Source organism: Herpailurus yagouaroundi, unplaced genomic scaffold (assembly GCF_014898765.1).
Source record: "Herpailurus yagouaroundi ecotype Mexico unplaced genomic scaffold, PumYag 201, whole genome shotgun sequence".
NCBI lineage: Eukaryota > Metazoa > Chordata > Mammalia > Carnivora > Felidae > Herpailurus > Herpailurus yagouaroundi.
The window spans coordinates 7,408,084-7,430,003 of NW_024412432.1; the positions used below are offsets into that span (position 1 = coordinate 7,408,084).

At 41.6% G+C, this 21,920-nt stretch overlaps 1 protein-coding gene across 3 annotated transcripts in view; it reads left to right on the forward strand.

Moving 5' to 3' along the window:
• The window catches only part of RASEF (RAS and EF-hand domain containing), a 77,662-nt gene that overhangs the window by 13,432 nt on the left and 42,310 nt on the right, over window positions 1–21,920 (forward strand). For all 3 annotated transcript variants that reach the window (XM_040450327.1, XM_040450329.1, XM_040450328.1), the window contains exon 2: window positions 19,957–20,103. In XM_040450327.1, the coding sequence (XP_040306261.1) occupies window positions 19,957–20,103 (147 nt within the window). The remainder of the gene's footprint in view (window positions 1–19,956; window positions 20,104–21,920) is intronic.

Consider the following 21,920-nt stretch of genomic DNA (forward strand, 5'->3'; position numbering starts at 1 on the left):
TGTGTGTGTGTGTGTGTGTGTGTGTGTGTGTGTGTGTGTGTGTGTGTATAAGAGAGAGAAAGGAATTTATTTTAAGGAATTGGTTCTTAGATTGTGTAGGCTGGCAAGTCCAGAGTCTGCGGAGGTAGACCAGGAGGCTGGAGACCCCGGGAAGAGTCATTGCAGGCAGAGGGATGGGCAGAATGCCTTCTTCCTCCAGGGAGGTCAGTCTTTTATCTTAAGGTCTTCAGCTAATCGGATGAGGCCTGCCTGCATCATGGAGGGGAATGTGCTTTACTCAGAGCCTACTGATTTAAATGTTAGTGTCATTTACAAAATGCCTTCACAGCAACATCCAGACGTGTATGACCAAGTGTTTGAGTACAGTAGCCTCACCAAGTTGACACATAAAATTAACCACAGCCAGTAAGAAACTTTTTCAGATGTTCCCAGTTTCTGAGATTCCCAATGTCTTGGGAATCAGTTTTGAAAAGATCAGAGACTATTTTAAAAATGCTTCTAGGTTATAAAATATATACCAGAAAACTTGAGGATATTTACTTGAATCTGGAAAAAAAACCCCGGTACGTATGTTATATTCCTCCCGCGCCCCTTCCAAATGCCTAAACAGTCCAAAACAACATTCCACATTTCTGTGGCAGCTTTCTGTGGTTCCTGTTATTTTTCTATCTGCCAAGAAAAGGCTTGCCCTGCATGTGTTTATGGCTCTGAGATGCCCCCTGGGGGGAAATGGGCTTCCTCTGTACCGCTCCATCCTTACCCTGCAGTCCCACTCTTCATCACAGTATCCGTGAGTCTGAACCAAGCACCTGACAGAAGAGGCATTTTGGATTGAAGCAGCCTTGGCCGCATCAAGCCACGCCAGCATTCCACACTGTTGCCCTTTCCCGGGCAAACCATCTGCTTGCTTGCTTATGTCTTCCTTCTCCTCCTTCGCTTTCTTTCCCTCCTTCCCTCTTGCAGATGCTGTGGAAAAGTCATTATGCCACGAAGTCCAAAGATAATGAGAAACATTATGAAGTTCCTTAGAGCAGGGAAGGTTCTTCCTCTACTGTCCCCAACTACTAGTTTTAGTCCCTGAATTGGTAGCTCCTAACAAGCATGCAATTTGAGAGGCATAGGGAATCCCAGAAGTGTTCCACCAGATAAAAGTCCTAAAATTCAGCCATAAGAAAGCTGCTAGTTGCATGCTCATTTTTCAGTTCCCAGGAGCTCAACAGACACTGCTTTCATTATTATTTTTTTTTTACTTTTTTAAAATTTATTTATTTTGAGAGAGAGAGAGAATATCCCGAGCAGGCTGCTGGCATGGAGCCTGATTCGGGGCTTGAACCCACAAATTGTGAGATTGTGCCCTGAGCCGAAAATCAGGAGTCGGTCGCTTAAGCATCTGAGTCACCCAGGTACCCCAGCAGACGCTTCTTTTAAATCACACCTGTTCTCAGGCACTGCTACTCAGCAGTGCAGACCAGCAGCACTGGCAGCACCTGGTAGTGGTTCTAGAACCGCAGACTCTGAAGCCCCACCATGAACCTGCTGAAGCACTTGCATTTTAAGAGGGTCCCTGGGTGATTTGTGCACATTTTAAACTCTGTTAGGGAGGCGCACCTGGGTGGCTCAGTCCATTAAGCGTCCGACTTGGGCTCAGGTCATGATCTCACAGTTCGTGAGTTCTGGACCCGAGATAGGCTCGTGCTGACAGCTCAGAGCCTGGAGCCTGCATCAGATTCTGTGTGTACCTTTCTCTTTCTGCTCCTCCCCCACTCATCCGCTCCCCTCTCCCTTCTCTCTCTCTCCAAAATAAATTAACATTTAAAAATTGTTTTAACTCTGCCAGTAAAATGAGAAATGAGAGTATGGGATTTAGCCACTTTTGCTTGGGGGTTGCTTATAAAGAGATAGAGAAGACCGAGAAAGAGAATGTTGAACTTAGAAAATATGAACTTGACGTATGCCAGAATTATGCCTTGGGTTGCCCTGGTTGTCTGAAATCTGAATTGTGAAGTGTTCCTGACAGAGTTTACCATGAAGATAAGTAATTGATACTTCACTGAATATATTGTGTATTTTGTGAATGTATTCTTCAAAGACGTACGCATACAGAACAGTTCACAGAGCTTAATCTTCCTTGATCTTCCCACATGGAATGCTCACGTAATCGGCATCCAGATCAAGAACCTGAACATTTTACCAATTTTTCCGAAGTCCCCAGTGCTCCCTTTCAATCCCTGTTGTCCTCAGCCCCAGAACAGTCATTATCCTTTGCCTTTTTTTTTTTTAACATCTATTTATTTTTGAGAGACAGAAAGAGACAGAGCACAAGTTGGGGAGGGGCAGAGAGAGAAAGAGACACAGAATCCGAAGCAGGCTCCAGGTTCTGAGCTGTCAGCACAGAGCCCGACATGGGGCTCAAACCCACAAACCGTGAGATCATGACCTGAGCTGAAGTCAGACGCCCAACCGACTGAGCCACCCAGGTGCCCCTGCCAGGGTTTTTTTTGTTTTTGTTTTTTGTTTTAATTTACATACAGGGCCCCAAACAGCGTATCTTCCTTCCTGTGCTCCACATTGTGTTCATGAGTTTGGAGTTGTACATCTGTCACTTCCATTGCTATAGAGTATCCCTGTGTGTAGAGTATCCCATAAATAAATGGATTTACTTATCCATTTGGGAAATTTCTACTTTGTGGCTGTTACTGTACAATGAGCAGTCTGTCACATGTCTTTGGTAAACAAATGGACACATACAATGCATTGCTCTTAATAACTGCAAAATGGTTTAAGATTTCCTTGCTAACTCAGGGACATCATCATGAAGTCTGGTTTCATCCTGGGCTGTAGTATAGTGATATCCCCAGGATTTGTGGAGATGGTAGTTCAGCGTGGCTTTTTGAGTTCCTATATACATTTTCTCTTCTAACTGTCAGGCTACCCGGTGACACTTCATGATTGTCAGTTCTTCCTTCCTTCCTGGGTACCTCCATCTGCTGAAGATTCACAAAGCAAGTGATTAGAATTGTGTTTTCAAACCCCTGTTTGAATGCAGGTTATTCCTGTACTGAGCAGGGGTGTCGTAGAGGCTGTTTTTTATTCTTTCTTGGCTTTCAACCTTCTTTGGATTCTTCTTGGTGCCAGATCCCTGAATTTTAGGTGGCTGGAGTGCTGTTGTCATTTTGAAATTATTATTATTATTATTATTATTATTATTATTATTATTATTATTTGCAGTCTTAATTTTTATTCCAGTTAGCTCCTTTTCCCATGTTCATTTTGAAAGTTCTGCAAAGTAGACCTGATAGTTCTAAAGTATCCTTGTAGAAATGATGATACTTGGATAAGCACGAACATTCAATTTTATTATTATGAATACATGTGAGAAATAAGTGTCTAGTCAAGAGTAGGAGTGGGCATATGCTTGGATGAGCCCATGGGAGTCTGGCCAGGTGTGGGGGCTTTCACCTGTGTCATGGGCCTCCAGGCCAATAGCTGGTCACTGAAATTATTTTTCATGCTCTTTTTTTTTGAAGTTTATTTATTTATTTTGAGAGAGAGAGAGGCTGAGAGGGGAGAGAGAAAATCCCAAGCAGGCTCCATGCTGTTAGCACAGAGCCAGGTGTAGGGCTTGATCTCAAGAACTGTGAAATCATAATCTGATCCAAAATCAAGAGTCAGACGCTCAACTGACTGAGCCACCCAGTCACCCCTTTAATGCTTTTTTTTATGAGTCTTGGGGAAATGCTACAAAAACTATCCATGGAGGTAAACACCTACTTCAGCTTTGTGCATTCTCCTTATCCACTCATATGAATTTTTATGATAATTTTATTGCTTATGTCATTTTATTAAGCCCCTTCTTTAGTACTTGGATTGAAAGCAACCATCCAACATCTATTTCCATTTTATTTAGTAGCATTTGGGCCAATTGTATTGCCCGGAGGGGATGTTTTCCACGCACATGAGAGCAGAGGGCAGCTCATACCACAGGGAACCAGAACTACAAACCAGGGAAGAGTAAAGGTTTGGGATGAAAAATATAAACTGAGATAAATGTAAATACACAGCTCACTGAGATTGCCTTCTTTTTTTTAAATCTGATGAACCAGTGAGTTAAGATGATGACTCAATTAAGAGACCAGTTGTTCTTTTCTTGGCTCTCCTGAGGGGCTGAGGTCAGATTCCCTCAGTAGATCGTGTTTGCAAACCTGAAGGTTGTTTGCTAGTGGGCTGCAGCTCTGGAAACTCCTAAGTGGATTTGTTTTCAGGACAACTGATCCTGGTATAATGTGAAAAAGTCAGATTTTTGGCTGCTTTCTTTTTTTTTTTTAAATCACATTCCAGAAAATCACCCTTTGGGTGTTGAGAAAATCAAATGAAAAAGTAATTAAACTTTCCTGCAGGATGCTTGGAAAGCATTGAAATGGACAGTTGATGAGCAGTGGAGTGTATCTCGGGAAGCTTCTCCCTTGTGGAAAACACGCCCCAGGCACCACTGAATGAGACCAGCGGTCTCTCAAGAGGTCTTAGCTGTTGAAATGTCAGATTAATGGTATCAGCAGCATTTTACTTTAAAAGGGAAATGTGTTCAAAAACATTATGAGGAAACCTCTACAGCGAATTTAACTTTAGTTTAATATTTTGGATCCACCTCTTTGCGTAAAACAGAGAGACTGGAAAGCCATTATTGATTTATCTTTATGTTTGATGGTTAGGTAAGAAGGTATGTAGGTAAAAATCAATGATACTTTAAAAGCAGTAGATTAGGGGCGCCTGGGTGGCGCAGTCGGTTAAGCGTCCGACTTCAGCCAGGTCACGATCTCGCGGTCCGGGAGTTCGAGCCCCGCGTCAGGTTCTGGGCTGATGGCCCAGAGCCTGGAGCCTGTTTCCGATTCTGTGTCTCCCTCTCTCTCTGCCCCTCCCCCGTTCATGCTCTGTCTCTCTCTGTCCTAAAAATAAATAAACGTTGAAAAAAAAAATTAAAAAAAAAATAAAAGCAGTAGATTAAAAAATTCTTTGCTATGCTTTTCATACAGTAACTAAACAAACATTGCCATGTATACAAATAGTTTTAAGGTAGTTCAAGGATGCCGTAGAAAAAACTTTCTTATTTAATTACATGATCTTTCAGAGAAAACTGTAGTAACCCTCGAGAGAGGTTTTTAAGAAGGCCAGAGTGGGTTGTATATGATGTACAACAAAATTTCTTGCCCATATCATCCATACACCGGCAAAAGGTCAAGATTTAACTGTTCAAGAAAATGTGACTATAGCTTTGGCACCAGTTATCTTTCCATGATGTCAATAATAATTTAGCATTATATGAATAATCAGCAGTAGGTTTTTAACATATACTAAATACAAATTCAAGAAATATGTTTGCTGCTGAGTGAACAGGTAGGATGCACTTATATTCCAGAATATGCTAATCTTAGGAGAAAAAAAATGTGCTCTTTAGTGGTACTCATGATTCTGAAACTAAAATGTACATGTTCGTTTGTTACAAATGCATCCTTGTTTATTAATGAGAAAATATAGTCAGGATTCACAACATTAGTTCAGCCATTCAGCTGGAGTTCTGATTTCAGCAACCTCAGAACACAGAAAGGCAGATCTGAGGTGGATGGACAACGAAGGCACCTGTGCCTATTAGAGATATTAGTGAAAAACCTCTACAGGACAGACAGTTTCTGGAGTAGACAATTTTGAACTCTTTCCTAGTATTATATGGTAAATATTGGGCACGTCCCCTGTTAGAAACAATGCAAAATGAGAAAAGGGAAAAATAAATGAAGGGCAGCAGTGTGTTTAGAGTAACAGTGTACGCTCTTGCCTGTAGGGTTGAGATGTGCTTTCTGGAAAGCCCTGCTTTCTCACAGCGTTCAGGAGGGGATTGGCCCTTCTTCCTTGGCAGTTCGATTTCCCTTAGTTAGTCTCATCTCTGACTCTGTGACCAGCAAGGTTCATCTGCTCCCTCCTCAGCATGGACTTCCTCAGCCAACCTCAGATCCAGCACAGAAGTCCATATTCTCTTCTCCTCTTCAGCTCCCACTGAGTCCTCCTTCTCTAGGCTCTGGCCTCCTTTATTCATTGATGCAAGATCTGTGTCAGGTCAGCTCTCTGGTGCTGCAAGGGATATGGAGGCTGATAGGGTAACAGGGAAGGTAAACATTCACAGGAAACAGTCCACAGAGCTTCAGATGAAGTGTGGCAGGGGATCTGAAGGGGAAGATTTCTTGTGGTTGAAATAGGGCAGGCTTCATGGAGGAGGCAACTTTTGGGAGAGCCTTGACTGATATGCAGGGTTCACTTTCTGAAAGAGCTTTTTATTTATTTGTTTGTTTTGAAATTTATTTTTTTTGAGAGAGAGAGAGAGAAAGAGAGAGAGAGAGCACGCAAGCAGAGGAGCAGCAGAGAGAGAGAGGGAGAGAGAGGAATCCCAAGCAGGCTTCATGCCATCAGCAGAGCCCAGTGTGGGGCTCATTCCCATGAACTGTGATATCATGACCTGAGCCAAAACCAAGAGTTGGACATTCAACCAGCTGAGCTACCCAGGTGCCCCAGGGTTTACTTTCTAGATAGGAAATACAAAGGGTTTTGATTTGACCAGAGAGCAATATCAAAGTACACTTTGACCAGGAAGGGATGCATGTGTTTCCAAACCCTTTTTCAGTCTTAAAATTTGAAAAAAATGGTTAAGGAATGGGATGATGTGAAATCAACCAAAGTGACGTATTTGATCTGAACATTGTCTCCTTTGTTGAAAATTTATGTATTTCATGTTGAGCACTGTCGAAAATATTTGAGGACAGTGAGCACCTAAGAGTGCTTAGAATATGAGCAGGTTGAAGGAAATGAAGTAGGAAGTAGAGTGGTCATAGAATTGATCCTCAAACCCAGAATTTTCCTGTGAATAAAATGAGAGAAACTAATATGCTTGAGATTATCTAACTTTCTTGGAATTGTATTTTATTGTCTGACAAATTGCTTTTATTATATATGTGGTCCTTGAAATAGTTCTACTCAAAAAGTTTTAAAAATAAGGTTATTTCTAAAACATACACACATTATATATACATTAAGGCAAAGAAAATCTTTTGATCAATCTTGTGACTGTTAAAAAAATTGTGTAAGTGGAATAGTTTTGGAAAATACTTCAGCACTTTAATCAGTTACTTATTCATCTTATTCATACTACTACTTCTAGTACTTCCACGAAGAATAGATCTTTCTTCACTGTGGTCTTTTATGCTTTTTCTGCGCCATAAAATTGTTTGTGATCTTTAGAGTTCCATTTTATGATTATTAAATTCGAAATTATTGACATCAGCATTGAGGCTTCTTTGAAGGTCATCATGTTTTTAACTGAGAAAACATTCTCTGTCTAAGCGCTGAGGTACAGTCATAGAGAAAATTCTGCCATAAGCTTAGAGCAAATTCTGATAAATGGCAGATATTCTCAATTGTATTTAGTTTTAGTATGGAGAAGTGTAAATATTGACATACGTAAACATTTCCACCCTTGATGGTCACAAGTTCTATGCTTTCTGTCTTCAAAGTACTTTCAAAGTACTTTCTTTGACAAATACTTTGACAGATTTCTTAAGTTTTACAAGATAAGACTTATCAGATGAGTTGTCTCCTATTATGATTCTTAGGAATGTTTTTCAGTACTGAGATGCTCCAGAATTGTAGGCCTTTTCAATTTCATTTTATTTTGGTACAGAGTATAAATTTAATCAAGTAAAAATAGGAGGTGGAGATATTCCAAATCATAATTACGGAATTTTAGAATTTAATTTGTGCAACATTTGAGCTCTTAATCTGTTTAGTTCATCAGTGCCTTCCTGTTTTCAGGCTTATTTTTCAGTGAATTCCAACCTCTAACAGCTACAGAAGCTGAAGGTAGTTTTTGTAGCTCCCATTGTTGACTAATTTGATAAAAGTTTTCCAGCAGCTTTTGAACAAAATGTAATGCCAACTTAGGGGACAGGTTTACAAAAAAAACCATAGGATGATTTGTTAAGTAGTTCTCGAAAGGTTCAAATGCTTCCAAAACTTGAATGATGATAAACCACGAAAAAAAGTAATCTCCACAAAAATGTTTAGATGCTGTAATGATATGTGTGAATATATTTGAAATTCTGATAGCTACAGCTTCTCTTTTAGTTGGTGAGAATATCAAAGCCTGTTTGGGTGCAGTCATATGCACCACTGACAGTTCCACATGTATTTCTACTCCATACATTTCTTAATTTAGTAAAAATTTAATTTTTAACTAAAAGATTTTTACTAAAAGTGCTTTCGTTTTATATTGCACTGAATTTATAGTCACATTTGTAATGAGTTTGGATGTTTTACCTTCAACAAAATGAACTTCCAAAAGCTTTACTCTGCATGAAGTGGATGGAAAAAAAAAACAAAATCAAACCATTATTGGAATTAACTCCACTGATTTTCTTTTAGAAGCATTGATGACACTGATATAAAACTGGCCTCATTTATCTCTGCAGAGTTCCTTTTCTGCTAACCAGAGACACATAAACACTTGTTGTGTCACCATGTGCATTTGTACAAGAAAACTTGGAAGTGAAAATACACAGAATCAATTTAGAAAGATAGTCTTTTGATCTAAGAGAAGGGTCATGCTTTGCATGCTTTCATTCTGCAGCTGCATGAATGAATTGTAGACCCTGAACAGTTTTCTTAAAAGATGTAGATGCGGGGCCCCCGGGTGGCTCAGTCGGTTAAGCGTCAGACTTCGGCTCAGGTCGTATCTCACGGTTTGTGAGTTTGAGCCCCGCATCTGGCTCTATGCTGACAGCTCAGAGCCTGGAGTCTGTTTCAAATTCTGTGTCTCCCGCTCTCTCTGCCCCTCCCCCTACTCATGCTCTGTCTCTCTGTCTTTCTCAAAAACAAATAAACATTTAAAAAATTTTTAAAAAAAGACGTAGATGCTCTTAGGAGATTTGTTACTTATTATCTTCTGGATTTCTTGCGGTTAATGGTATCAGTCTGGTCCACCATGGTGGAGGCTAAATGTTGACAAACTTTTTTTTTTTTTTTTTTTTTACAAAAACTTCTTTTGTTTAGAATGTTTTTAGATTTACGGAAAAGTTGTGAAGATAGTACAGAGTTTCCCTATAACTTGTACCCACTTTCCCCCAGGATTAACATCTTGTGTTGGTATAGTACACTTGTTAACAATTAGTGAACTGATCCTGGTACATCCGTATTAACTTAAGTCAATACTTTATTAATATTTCCTCAGTTTCTCCCCAGTGGACTTTTGTGTTCCAGCATCCCATCCAGGACACCACATTCCGTTTAGTTGTTATATCTGCATCAGTTCCTCTTGGCTGTGACAGGTGGCGAACATGATGATCAAGTTACACATTTATCACCATCATTTTTGTAGAAAGGAGATTTGGTACTTACCTTTTTAAAGCATGAACCTTTGTTCTTTGAAGTCATTGCTGCTAGAAGGGTTTATTGCAAAATGTAAAGGCATTACTATTCAATAAAATAAGTAGTTATACGTGTAAGTTTTACTAAAATGGTTCAGTTACAATAGCAAGAGCATTCTAGTTACTTTCTGTTGCTGTGGGGCAGGGTGGTCCGACTTCTGTTTTCTGTACCAATTTCATGTACACTGTGCCTTTAATTTCCTAATTTCCCATTGATTTGGCCACCAGCCACCTGGCTGCCCTGTGCATCTTGCAGGTAGTGGCACAATAGGCTGGTTGCCCGGATGGCCAGCAGGGCAGCCGTCCCCAGCCTTTCTCCACCACCATCTGAGATCCACAAGAGTTACCTGTCTACAGCTTCTCTTGTCTGAGCCTAATGTGTCTTATCAGCGAGCATTCTGTTCCTTAGTCCTGAAAGGAAAGGCTTAGTTACACTGTGTCTGAAAAGGATCAGGAAAGGAGAGATGGGCTTATCACTGATTGTCTTCTGATTTAGCCACCTGTTGGTGAGAAGTTTCTCCACTGCACGGGTGGGGTATGTCACACACCACTAGGTGACAGCAAGAGGTAAAAGGGTACAGATCCACAGCTCACCCTGGCTTATTGTAATGCAGCTGTTAATAACTTCGGTGCATAGTTAGTACATAGTTTAGTAATAGTTACCTACTGTTAATGTAGCTTTTTGATTAGCATTTATCCAGAATTTTCCTTTTTTTTTAAGTCAAGACAGAATACAGGACAACAGGATAAACTGAGATTGTCCCAGGCAAACCTGGGAAGGTGACAGATGTCTTCTAAAGGAAAATTTTGAATAGGAACTGATGTGGCACTCTTTTATTTTCTCCCTAACTCCCATCTTTCTTACCAAAACAAAGAGATTTTCAGTGAAAATACACCAGCTTGCACTAACATTACTGGATTATGCCTACATTTAACTTGATGCCAGGTAAATTGATAGAAGAGAAATACTGGGGGCAAGGTCAGTACTCTTAAGTAAAGAGGTATGTATTCTCACATACACCTGCACACATATAGAGCACGCTGACAATGTGATATCCGTATATAAAAAAAAACTGTTCTGCACCTAGGGGCAAGATGTGAACCAAGGCCCGCCCGTTCCCTTGTGTATAGAAAGCTAGGCCTGCATTGCCCCATGCTCATTACTGTGCTCAGGGCCTTCTGTTAATAGACTTATAACAGGGATCAAAGGAAGGTCCATTGGCCCTCGGCCTGTTTGTGTAAATAAGGTTTTATTGGAGCATAGCCAAGCTCATTCATTTATGGTTTGTCTATGCCTGTTTTCATGCTACAATGGCAAGGTTGAGTATTTGCAACAGAAATCGTAAATGCTTTCTGACTGGTGCTTTACGGAAGACTTTTACTGACTCTTTCTTTTGGAGCACTTGGACCCAATTCCAGCATGGGTGGGGGCTAACCTCTGCACCCCCTCCCCCACCAAAACCAAGCAATCCTTGAACACCAGCAGGGTGTTCAAGAATTCAACTCAATTCTGACAGTTGGAGATAACATCAGATGCCATAGGTTAAGGGTTCATCCCCCATCCCCACTGCAGATGCCAGTCACAAGCCCCAGGCTGTTACCTGTGCTTCTGACTGATTGGGTTTCAATTAATTCACTAGAGAGGCTCACAGAACTCGGGGAGACACCTACTTAACATTTATCAGTTTATTAAAGGGTATGACATAATATGTATCAGCCACATGAAGAGATACCTAGGATGAGGTCCTAACCAAAGGAGATTCTGTCCTCATGGAGCTTGGGGCCCACCTCGGTGGCACATGGAAGTGTTCTGGCTTTCCCCAAACATGGAAACTCTCTGAAAAGGAGCAAAAAGATGTTCTCTTGGGTTTTTATGGAGGGTTCATTACACAGTCATGATTGGCTAAATTGTTGGCCATTGCACGTCTCCTCTCCCTGGAGGTCATGGTGTGGGGTGGGTGGGGCTGAAAGTTTCAACTCTTTCATCCTATGGTTGGTCTTCCTGGCAACCAATCACTGCCCTAGGATGGGATCCAAAAGTCACCTTCGTTAATAAAAAGACTCCCATTTCACCTTTATGGCTCTGGAGCTTTTCAGGAACTGTGGATGAATACCAAATCTATCTGAGAAATGTATTTTGGTCACCTGAGTGACCAAATATATATTTCTTATGAATCATTATATCACATGCCTAGACCATAAGCTTTGCAGACTGACCTCAGGCATGACCCAGTTCTCATTTTTTAGTTTCTTCGGCACTGGCACCCATAAGACGGCAGTTCTGTCTGTGAGGTTTCCACATCACATCACTTTTTCCCTTTTGGCCCCTTCCCAAAACACAACCCAGAAGCACACAGGAGATAACCCCTAGTTCTTTTTAATGCATTGGGGTAGAGGAGTCAAGAGCAATAACAGACCATAATAATGGCCAACATTTATGGATTCCCTGCAGTGTGCCTGGTACAGTTGTGTGTGCTTCAGTAGGAGTTAATGGTCGCATTATGTGGTAGGTTCCATCACTGTCCTCGCTTTATGTCTGAGGAAACTGAAGCTCAGGAGGTTAAGCGTTTTGCCCTGGGTCACGAAGCCAGATGTGGTGAGGAAGCATTTGATTTAGCCAGGCCATTACACTTCCCCCACGCACTATTCATTCATGACTGAGGCAGGCCTCAGCTGTTGGGAGCGTGCCCTCCCTAAACCTTTAGCACAGTGCCTCTTGCTGTTTCTGTCTTCCTCCCTCCATTGGTAAACTCCCAGTAACTAAATGTCAGTGATTTCAAATAGGAAGCAATTTACAATTTGAAATGTTTCTAGACTTTGAATCATCTCCCAGGGAGTTTCCATTTTAAAATCTTTGCTGGAATGTTACCCATATAAGTGCTTAGGGAAGTAAAATACTCGTCAGGGTGATGGGAATCCTGAAGGAATTTTATCCGTGGGAGATGTATTTGGGAGGGGGCCTGGATGAGGCACTGGTGGTTGAACACCCAGACTAGATCATCCTCTGCCTGAGCAGTAGCAAAGCAGAGCCAAGGAAAGGCCAGGCCAGTGGACTGGCTTGTCTTTCTGTCTGTGGGATGGTGGGACCGAGTTGAAGAGATCATTATTTTTTTTTTCCCTCTGGAAGGGAGAGCCGGAAATAATTTTGTAACTGAGTTAACGTTCTCACCTTTTGTGAGAACACCAGCGGGAATCACTTCCAGTCAGAGGCGGCCGGCTTCAGGCGGTTAGTGGGCCGAGAGGCACACCCTTGTCTGGAGAGAGAGACACGAACTTCACAGAGAGAGCTAATGCTGCCTTAGGGCCAGGGCTGGATTTGGCTGTTGGAATTTATTTTCTAGTCATTTGGGGTTTATTCTGAAATATGATGTACTATGTAATAAGAGTACGTTTTGAAGTCAGTCAGTACCTTTTACCTAACTTGTGTGGGGGTAAAAGGATAAGCCTTTCCACTTACTGACCAAATGACAGTATGGGTGGTTCAGGGCATCCAGAGAGATCAGCTGGTGTCACCTGAATAGGAATATACCCATTTTTATTACCCCCAAAGAGAAATAAAGCTATCTGATTTTTAAATTATTTTTTATTTATTTTTTATTTTAGAGAGAGAAAGAGAGAGAGCAAGTGGGATAGAGGGGCAGAGGCAGAGAATCTCAAGCAGGCACCATGCCCAGTGTGGAGCCTGACATGGGGCTCGATCCCATGACCCTGGGATCATGACCTGAGCCAAAATCAAGAGTCAAATGCTCAACTGACTGAGCCACACAGGCACCCTGAAACTATCAGATTTTTTAAAAAAAGATTTAGTTTTTAGAGTGATTTTAGGTCCATGGAAAAATTAAGAGGAATGTGCAGAGATCTTCCATATACCCCCTGGCCACACACTTGCCAACTTCCTCCATTTTCCAGAACTCCCATCAGAATGATACATTTGTTACAATTGATGAACCTACATTTATACATCATAGTCACCCAGATTCCTTATTTTACATTAGGGTTCACTTGTGTACATTATGTGGGCAAAGGTACTGTGACATATACCCATTGTTATGGTACAGAGTATTTTCATTGCCCTAATGAAATACTGTCTCCAGGTTTTACCTTTTCCAGAATGTCATAGAATTGGAATTAATATGTAATCTCTTCAGATTGGTTTGTTTCATGTAGTAATATGCATCTAAAGTTCCTCAATTCTTCTCATGGCTTCACGGGTCAGTTTTTTAGTGTTGGGCACTATTTTGTTGTCTGGATGCACCCGAGTTTATCCACTCACCTACCCAAGAACATCTATCCGGGTTGCTTCCCAGTTTTGGTAATTATGACTGAAGTGGCCATACGGATTCATATGCAGGGTTTTGTGTGGACATAAGTTTTCAACTCCTTTAGGTAAATTGCTAGATTGTATGGTTAAGAGTACATTTAGTTTTCTAAGTAACTGTCAAACTGTCTTCCCAAGTGAATACCATTTTGCATTCCTGCCAGCAATGAATGAGAATTCCTGTTGATCCACATCCTCACCAGGATTTGATGTTGTCAGTGTTCTGGATTTTGGCCATTCTAATAGGTGTTGTCGTGGTATCTTTTGTTTTCATTTGCATTTCCCTGATGCCAAATGATGTGGAGCAGTTCTTCATATGTTTATTTATCATCTGTATATCTTCCTTGGTGAGGTATCTGTTAAGGTCTTTGACGCAGTTTTTACGTCAGGTTGTTTGTTTTCTTACTGAGTTTTAAGGGTTTTTGAGGGGTATATTTTGGATGACACTACATTATCAGATGTTCCTTTTGCAGATATTTTCTCCAGTCTGTGGCTTATCTTCTCATTTTCTTGGCACTTTCACAAAGCAGTTTTTAATTTTAGTGGAGTCCAGCTTCTCAGTTTCTTCTTTAATGGATTATGCCTTTGGTGTTGTATCTAAAACTTTGTTGCCATACCCATGGTCATCTAGGTTTTCTCCTTTCTTATCTTCTAGAAGCTTTATAGTTTGGCATTTTACATTTAGGTCTGTGATCCATTTTGACTTCATTTTGGCAAAGGGTATAAATTCTGTGTCTCTGTTGGTTCTTTTGTAAGAGGAAGCCCAGTTCTAGCACCGTTTGTTGCAAAGACTGTCTTCACTCCATTGTATATTACCTTTGCTCTTTTGTCAAATATCCATTGACTATATTCATCTGAGTCTCTTTATGAGCTCTCTGTTCAGTTCTTGTGATCTGTTGGTCTATCTGATCAGATTTTACTTGTCTATAATTTTACACATTCTATGGCAAAGGAAAGTAGAAGTTCATGAAAACTTCTGAAGTTGTACATTTCTGGATTCAATGACAATGGACTCAGATTTACTTTTATCTCTACAAACTTGTTTCAAAGTCCTTTGCTTAATTACCTGCTTCAGCCAAAACGTTGTGAAGATGGGAATAGTAACGATGCATGCTTGATTAAGTTATCACTTCATTTTAACACTTCCACTGGATTCCTACTCTCTCAGTAACTGCCCTGCACCCCCACCGTGTCTCTGCTGTGCTTTCAGGCCCTGTGAGGTCCTCTGGCTCCTGCTAACTTCTCAGGCCACATCCACATCTGATGCTGCTGCTGTCCCTCCCCCACTCTGAGCTGTCCAGTCCCACCAGCTTCTTCCAGTTACCTGCTCCCTGCCCCCACCTCTTCAGCTTATGGTTACAGGTGCCTGGGACAGGCCACCATTCCCTTACTTCTTTCCTACTTTCTGCCTAATTGAGATCTACTCTTCCCTCAAGTAATCCTCTAAAAGCTGGTCATGTTCACCTGTCTATGCTGCCAGAGCATCTTGTACTTAACCTTCAAATGAGGGAAGGAACTCAGTCTGTTTTTTAGCATTTTACTTTTAGGATGTAGCATGGTGCCCCTTGCATGGCATGGATGTTTTAATTTCCCACGCTCATATATTAGTGTCATAATGTCAGTTTTCTTATGGCAGTCGCTAGTGTACAATGATGTAGACATTGGTACTTAATGCTGTTAGCTTCCGGCAACAGCAAACTGTTTGGGCTTTAGATCTGTTTAACTTATAGTTTGAATGAATAGGTTAGCTCCCTATTTTAATGCTTAAGGGAGCAAGACTTGGAATCTAATGGAGTCTTTTCCTAACAACCTTATTGGATCACTGTGTTCCTTCGTGCGGAGTGGTGTTGTCTGTGCTTGGCTGTTCCCAGAGGTGCCCTTATTATTATTTTTTTAATGTTTATTTATTTTAGAGAGAGAGTGAGTGAGCACACAAGCAGGGGAGGGGGAGAGAGAGAGAGAGATTGGGAGAGGGAAACAGAATCTGAAGCAGGCTTCAGGCTCTAAGCTGTCAGCACAGAGCCCCACAAGTGGCTTGAACTCACAAACAGACTGTGACCTGAGCCGGCAACCACCTGAGCCGCCCAGGTGCCCCCCAGAGGTGTCCTTAGATCAGAAGTGTGCAGGCATTCTAAATCCCAGCTCTACTACATTACATACACATAAAGGTAGATATAGACGTGCTCTTCTAAGTAAAGTGTTAATCCTGTGAAAATATGTGACCCTTTAAAAATTTTTGCACATCTTAAGCATACCTGTTTTTCTTCCAAGTTCATGTAATAGCCCTTTCAGCTTCAGTGGGAATATTTGTGATTTAAAATGCATATTTCCCAAGATAATTTTATTTTGGTTTTTATTTTTTATTTTCCCAGGGACAATTTAAAAATTCTAAGTTGTGAATTTTTCATCAGTAATTAGTCATCACCGCTGTTTGTTTTGTTTTTTTTTTAAACAAATGATCTTGTAGTTTATCAGACAAGAAGATGAGTAGGCTCAAGTTTTAAACATCTAAAGCTGGTTGACAATTCAGTGTGTGTTTTTCTCTGATCTGATGTCTTTCTCAGCCTTTCATTTGATCTCTTTCCTTCAGACATAAATTAGATTACTTTTAGTGTTAGGGGCTCTCCCAGCACTAAAGTGCAGAGAGCATGTTTTGTCTTGGCTGGCTAAAGCATATGATTCGACCCTCTGTTTTTACCCAGTATTTGTCAAGCACACCTATAAACAGGTGTACGTGGTGCTTGTGAATCCAAACGTAATTGCCTGAGATGAGTCCCTGGACTTAACGAATTAAAAGAGCTTCAGGCTTGTCACCACCGGGCACCACACTCAGCACCCACCTGTGCCACCCTGGGTTGGGCCAGAAAAAAACAGATCTGTGTGTGGCATTGTGCATCCTCTGCTTGTTTAACCTTTGATGGCAGGAGCAAGGACACTGGGGAGGCCGGTGACTGTGGCACTCTTAGCAGAATAAAGATCGTCTTGGCACCAAATAGTGGCACCAAGTCTGCTGAGCTGAAGAACCCACATGTGTTTAGCTGCCTGTGCACAGGGCACGGCATTGAAAGCTTGCATAGAGGGACCAGGTATCATCTCTTGTTACAATAAGACATTTTTTGTCTTTGTTTTTTTTCCATGAGGTGTCAGAATTGCCAGGTACTTTCTGGTGGCTGTCTCAGCATAATCCAGGTGGTTCTCTGGTTTCACAGATAGAGACCAAATGAAGCACACAGGAATATGGGGGGCGGGGGAAGGTCGGAATATGCCTTATCGTCTCCTAATGTGCTTTCCCCAAATAGCTTTAGGCAAACCAAATTTTATGAGATTATCTCATTTTAATCTTAGTCATGCCTTCCTTCTTTAAAGGAGTCTCTTTGTGATGTGGACAATCCCTGCAGCGATAATATACATCCTCCTGCAAAGTAGGTTTTTAAAAATCTTGGTATGTTAAATCTTCTTCATGCCCTTGGGACCCCTGAAGACCAGCTCAACGTCTACTCTTGGCACGAAGAGCTAGTTTCTCCATGGGGAGCTGGACTCGAGCCAGATGGGCTGAGATGGAATCCTGGCTTTGCTATCAGGACAATGCTTACCTGTCTCTGCCTCAGTTTCCTCTTCGGTAAACAGGATACTAGTGGTAACTTCCTTATAGGGTTGCCAGGAGGGTTGAGTGACTAGTACATAATAAATGCTAAATCACTGCCTGGACTACATATGGAAGGTGCTTAGTAAGTATCTGCTTCAGTATATGAATGCTTCAGAAGAGTCTTTTGTTTCCTTGAAAGAGAGTGGGTGGTGGTGGTGGTAAAGACTTAACCCTGGTCATAGAGGCTTTTACATAGTAAATACAAAGCTAGCACGGAAGAGAATGAGGAAGTAATTTAATCTGGAAGAGGATGATTAAAAAAACAACATAGGAAACTATAATGCCAACTTTTTAAGTTCAAACTGACTGTAACAAGTTCCAAGTCATAGTGGCTTGGAACAAACTTGCAAAATACAAACTTATTTCTTTCTCGCGTGTCATTCAGATTAAAGTGGTCAGGCAGCCCTGCAGGGCAGGTGACCTCAGTGTGGGGACTCCAGAATCCCAGCGCACTCTATCCTGTGTCTTTGCCATATTAGAGTTCTCCACTTAAACTATGAGGATGAGGAAGAGAGATGGAAATAGGTAGAGGAGTGGGAAGAGAGGGAGAGGGAAAGGGGGTGGAAGGAGAGACAGAGAGAGACAGAGACAGACAAAAATGAGTATAAGCTGAGGATTTTATGAAGGATTTTAGGGAATAAGCCATGAAGTGGCAAACACACCATTTCTCTTCCCACTCCATTGATCAGAACTAGTCACATGGCTCCGGTGTACTTGCCTGTGGTTCTGGGAAGTGACTTCTCCCTGTGTGCCCAGTAAGAAGAAGCAGGACAGATGAGCATTCCAGTAGGCTGTAGCATGATGGTTAACTATAGAACCTATCTTCTGATGATGGCAGATATTTTCTAGAATTGATCTGTTTGTATACTTCACTGTAAACCATCCAAAATTCTTTATAATGTCAAGACCAGCAAAAGCCTTGAGAAGATTTAGAAATCTTTATGTGTCTTTCTTATTTTTGAAATTTGCAGAAAGTCAGGAAATCTGATCTCTGCTTCTGAACATTTTATTGTGCTGTTAGCCACTAAACAAGGACTCTAGGTGACAGTATCTTAATGGCCATCTCTGACAGGCAGGTAAAGTTTTTATGTTTTGTATTCTGCTGGTGATCCGTAAATGACACAAGGCAAAGAAGTTAATGATCCAGTTATGCACTGAGGGAAGAGTATTTTTTGTTTTGTTTCCTTCTCTAGTAAGTACAGCTCACTATTGCAACTAGCATTTGTACTCCGTTCTGATGGGAACGGTGATGACTGCTTTCTGTCTTATATCAAATAAAGTGACTTAATCCTGCAGGTTTATTAATAACATTTCACTTGAGCAGTTCTTTTGAATCATAATTGGCATCTACACAGATTGAACAGTTTATTTAAGACCTAGGGGATTTTATAGCCACATGGGCACCCCTGGAGGCCATGCTTAACTAAGCTTCTAGGTCAATATATACCTCAGATTTTTCACAGTTTCATAGTTCAGTGGATTAATTTTGAATCCCGTTTCTTCTGCAAGGTTCAGATGTCTAACACAATTGGGAAGCAAAATAGTGTTATGGTGGATCATGTGGTCTTCAGCCTCAGACTGGGGTGGAATCCCAGCTCTGTCACTCAGTCACTCAGGGACTTTTTATCATTGGCTCTGGTTGCCTAGGTATCTCTAGTAACAAATACCAGACTGGGTGGCTTCAACAACCAAGATTTCTCACATTTTTGGAGGCTAGAAGTCCCAGATCACGGCGTTAGCGGGGTTAGTTCTTTCTGAGGCCTGTCTCCTGGGCTTTTAGATGGTCACCTTTCTGTGTCTTCACAGGGTCTTCCTTCCTTCCTTCGTGCACCAGGTCCTGAACTTGAGTCAGGGGCACTGCGAGCCCCCCTGACTCACTCCTTTATCCTCCGGCAGGCAGGCTGCCAAGGCGCATCACTTTTTCTTTTGAAATGACTCTGGAGTATTTGTCTTTTAATAAAAGTTAATGACAAATAGAATTGTCACATATAAATATATATGAATTTATATGAAGTAATTTTTAATGGACTATCAAATAACAGGTATACTCACTCTTCTGATCATAAATGCTGAAATATGTCTTATTAGAGATTGGTGGAACACGTTATTAATCGGTTTAATGGTTACCTCACTTTTTTTCTGTGCATCTATTTTTTACCTTTCTGTTAAAGGAAAAAAAAAAAAAGAAAAACAGTAACTCCCTATCATTCCCTCCCTATGCACTGGTCTACATCTTCTAACACTAAACCATGACCTTATAAAACTAAATATATACCGTTTTTATTTATCCAGTCATCCCTCAATAAATCCAGGAAAAAATGAGCTTGCTGTTCCATTTAAAAAATAATACAGAGAATAACGCAACGGCATCTCTTCCCTCTCTTCCGGTCCTTCTATTGTTGCTTTTTTCTTCCTTGGTTCTTATGTATCTTATTCCTCAAAGTATTGTGAAAATTTGCCTTTTTATTTTTTACTTGGTTTAATTTAGTTTTTAATTTTAATTAAAAAAAATTTTTTTTTTTTTTTGGCAGAAAAGAGCAAGTCAGTACCTTGTATCTAAACATCAACCTTGTGGAGCCAAGACTAATTCAGCCATACGAACATGTTATAAGGAACTTCATCCGCGAGATCAAACTGCAAAGCACAGAAATGGAAAGCCTGGCCATTGCAGTGAAGAGGTATTAGAACCTTTCCTTTCTCTGTGGCACGGGGGGTCCTTTAACTGGCTCTCTGACCAGGTGGCACGTGGACTGAACTGCACTGTCGCATCATGTTGTGGGTGGACTTCCTGAGCCTCAGGAATCTGGAGCTGCCTAAACTCAGCCAGCTATGAGGGCAGCTGTGTCGGGCAGTACTTGGTAGGGGCGGCCAGCAGCCCATCAGTAGGTCGCTGTGACCCTGTCATATAAACTTTTCAAGGCCAATGATTCCATACAGACCAGTTCAGAGAGATTTGTTATCTTCTATCCAGCCACTTGAAACGTATGGGAAACTTTTCATCCAGAGAGGCAGACAGGACTCCCATTTGAAGCCTGGCCTCATCACTGACAGGTGTATGACTTTGGGCAGGTTTCTGCATCTGCAGAATGAAACGATAAATATTCACATTCTCAGGGTGTTGAGATGCAATCGATGATGTCATGGCTGGAGCCCCTGGCACGGGCTTAGTGGTGGGACCCTTCCTCTCTCCGGCCCTCCCCACCCAGCCTGAACTGAAAGCCAAAAAGCTTTAATCTCGTACTGTCATGCAGACAGTTTGTGTAAGCCATTCATCTTATTGGTTTTACCAGCAGCCCAGTGCAGAGAAAGAGCTTAGATATGTTACAATCCAAACATCAGCCTTTTTGCCCCCCCCGGAAGGACCACAGTCCTTTGGCAGTAGTGGGAAAGAGGGCATGTTGTTTGCCCCAATTCCTGGGTGTTCTGCCCCACAGATGCTCGTTGCTGCCATCTGTTTTACCGACATCTCCGAGCGTGCAGCACGTCCTGCTGGTCTCTGCCAGAACTTGTGACAGCCTCTTTGATAGGATGTGCCCCATGTGCATGGGGGCAGGAGAGGGCTATTCCTCTGTCTCTTTATTCTTTCCTTCAAAATGATGATCAAACTATCTAATTGACTCTCTGCAGTAAGTGAAGGGAATTAACATATAGAAGAGTAGTGTTTTAAAACATTGATGCTAAGTAGGACTTCGTATAGTGCTGGGGTCATGCAAGAGTTGTACCATTCACAGGGGGTTTCTTAGAAAATTTTCAGTTTCTGACCCTGAACTTCTCCCTCAAGTGTGCCTGCTAGGGGCTTTCAGTAGGATAGGAGGGTGGTCCTCTGCATTCCAAATTCTGTAGAGCATTATGGAGCTGGGGGTGATTCACAGACACACGTGTTGAGATTTTAGAGTATCCAGTGAATACGTCTTAAAACAGACTAACTTCCCTGTATACACACACACATATATACACACACAGACTCACACAAAACCATGTGGAACACACACACACACACACACACACACACACACACACACACACACTTACATGTGACCTTTAAGGATGTTACCATGTAAACCCATTGGGGAAAAAAGAATGGGATTCTTAATGTTCTCATCAGCAGCCAGGCTGCTCTGCTCCTGTGGAGTGAGTGTGTCATGTGTGTTGAGCTGTGTTAGTGCTTCTCTCCTTCCTGCTTCTGTGTTGTCTGGGTGGAATCCACAGTCAGGCTCTGCCCTAGCTGTCTGAGACCTCGCTGAAGGACTTACATGACAACTGTGCAGTTATCTTATGTTCTTACCTGAGGGCCATTCATCCTCACCTGGGCTTTTGGTTGGGGGAGGGTCTCCATCTTTTCGCCCTGCACTTGGACCTGAAGAATGGTCCTAGTGTCTGGATGGGAGCCCTGGACTAGGTTAGAGTGGACAGTCTTCATCTCATTAGACATTTCACTAGGAGTTAGGAATTGCTGGAGGCAAACACTGTGTCATTATAGAGTACCCCAATTTAC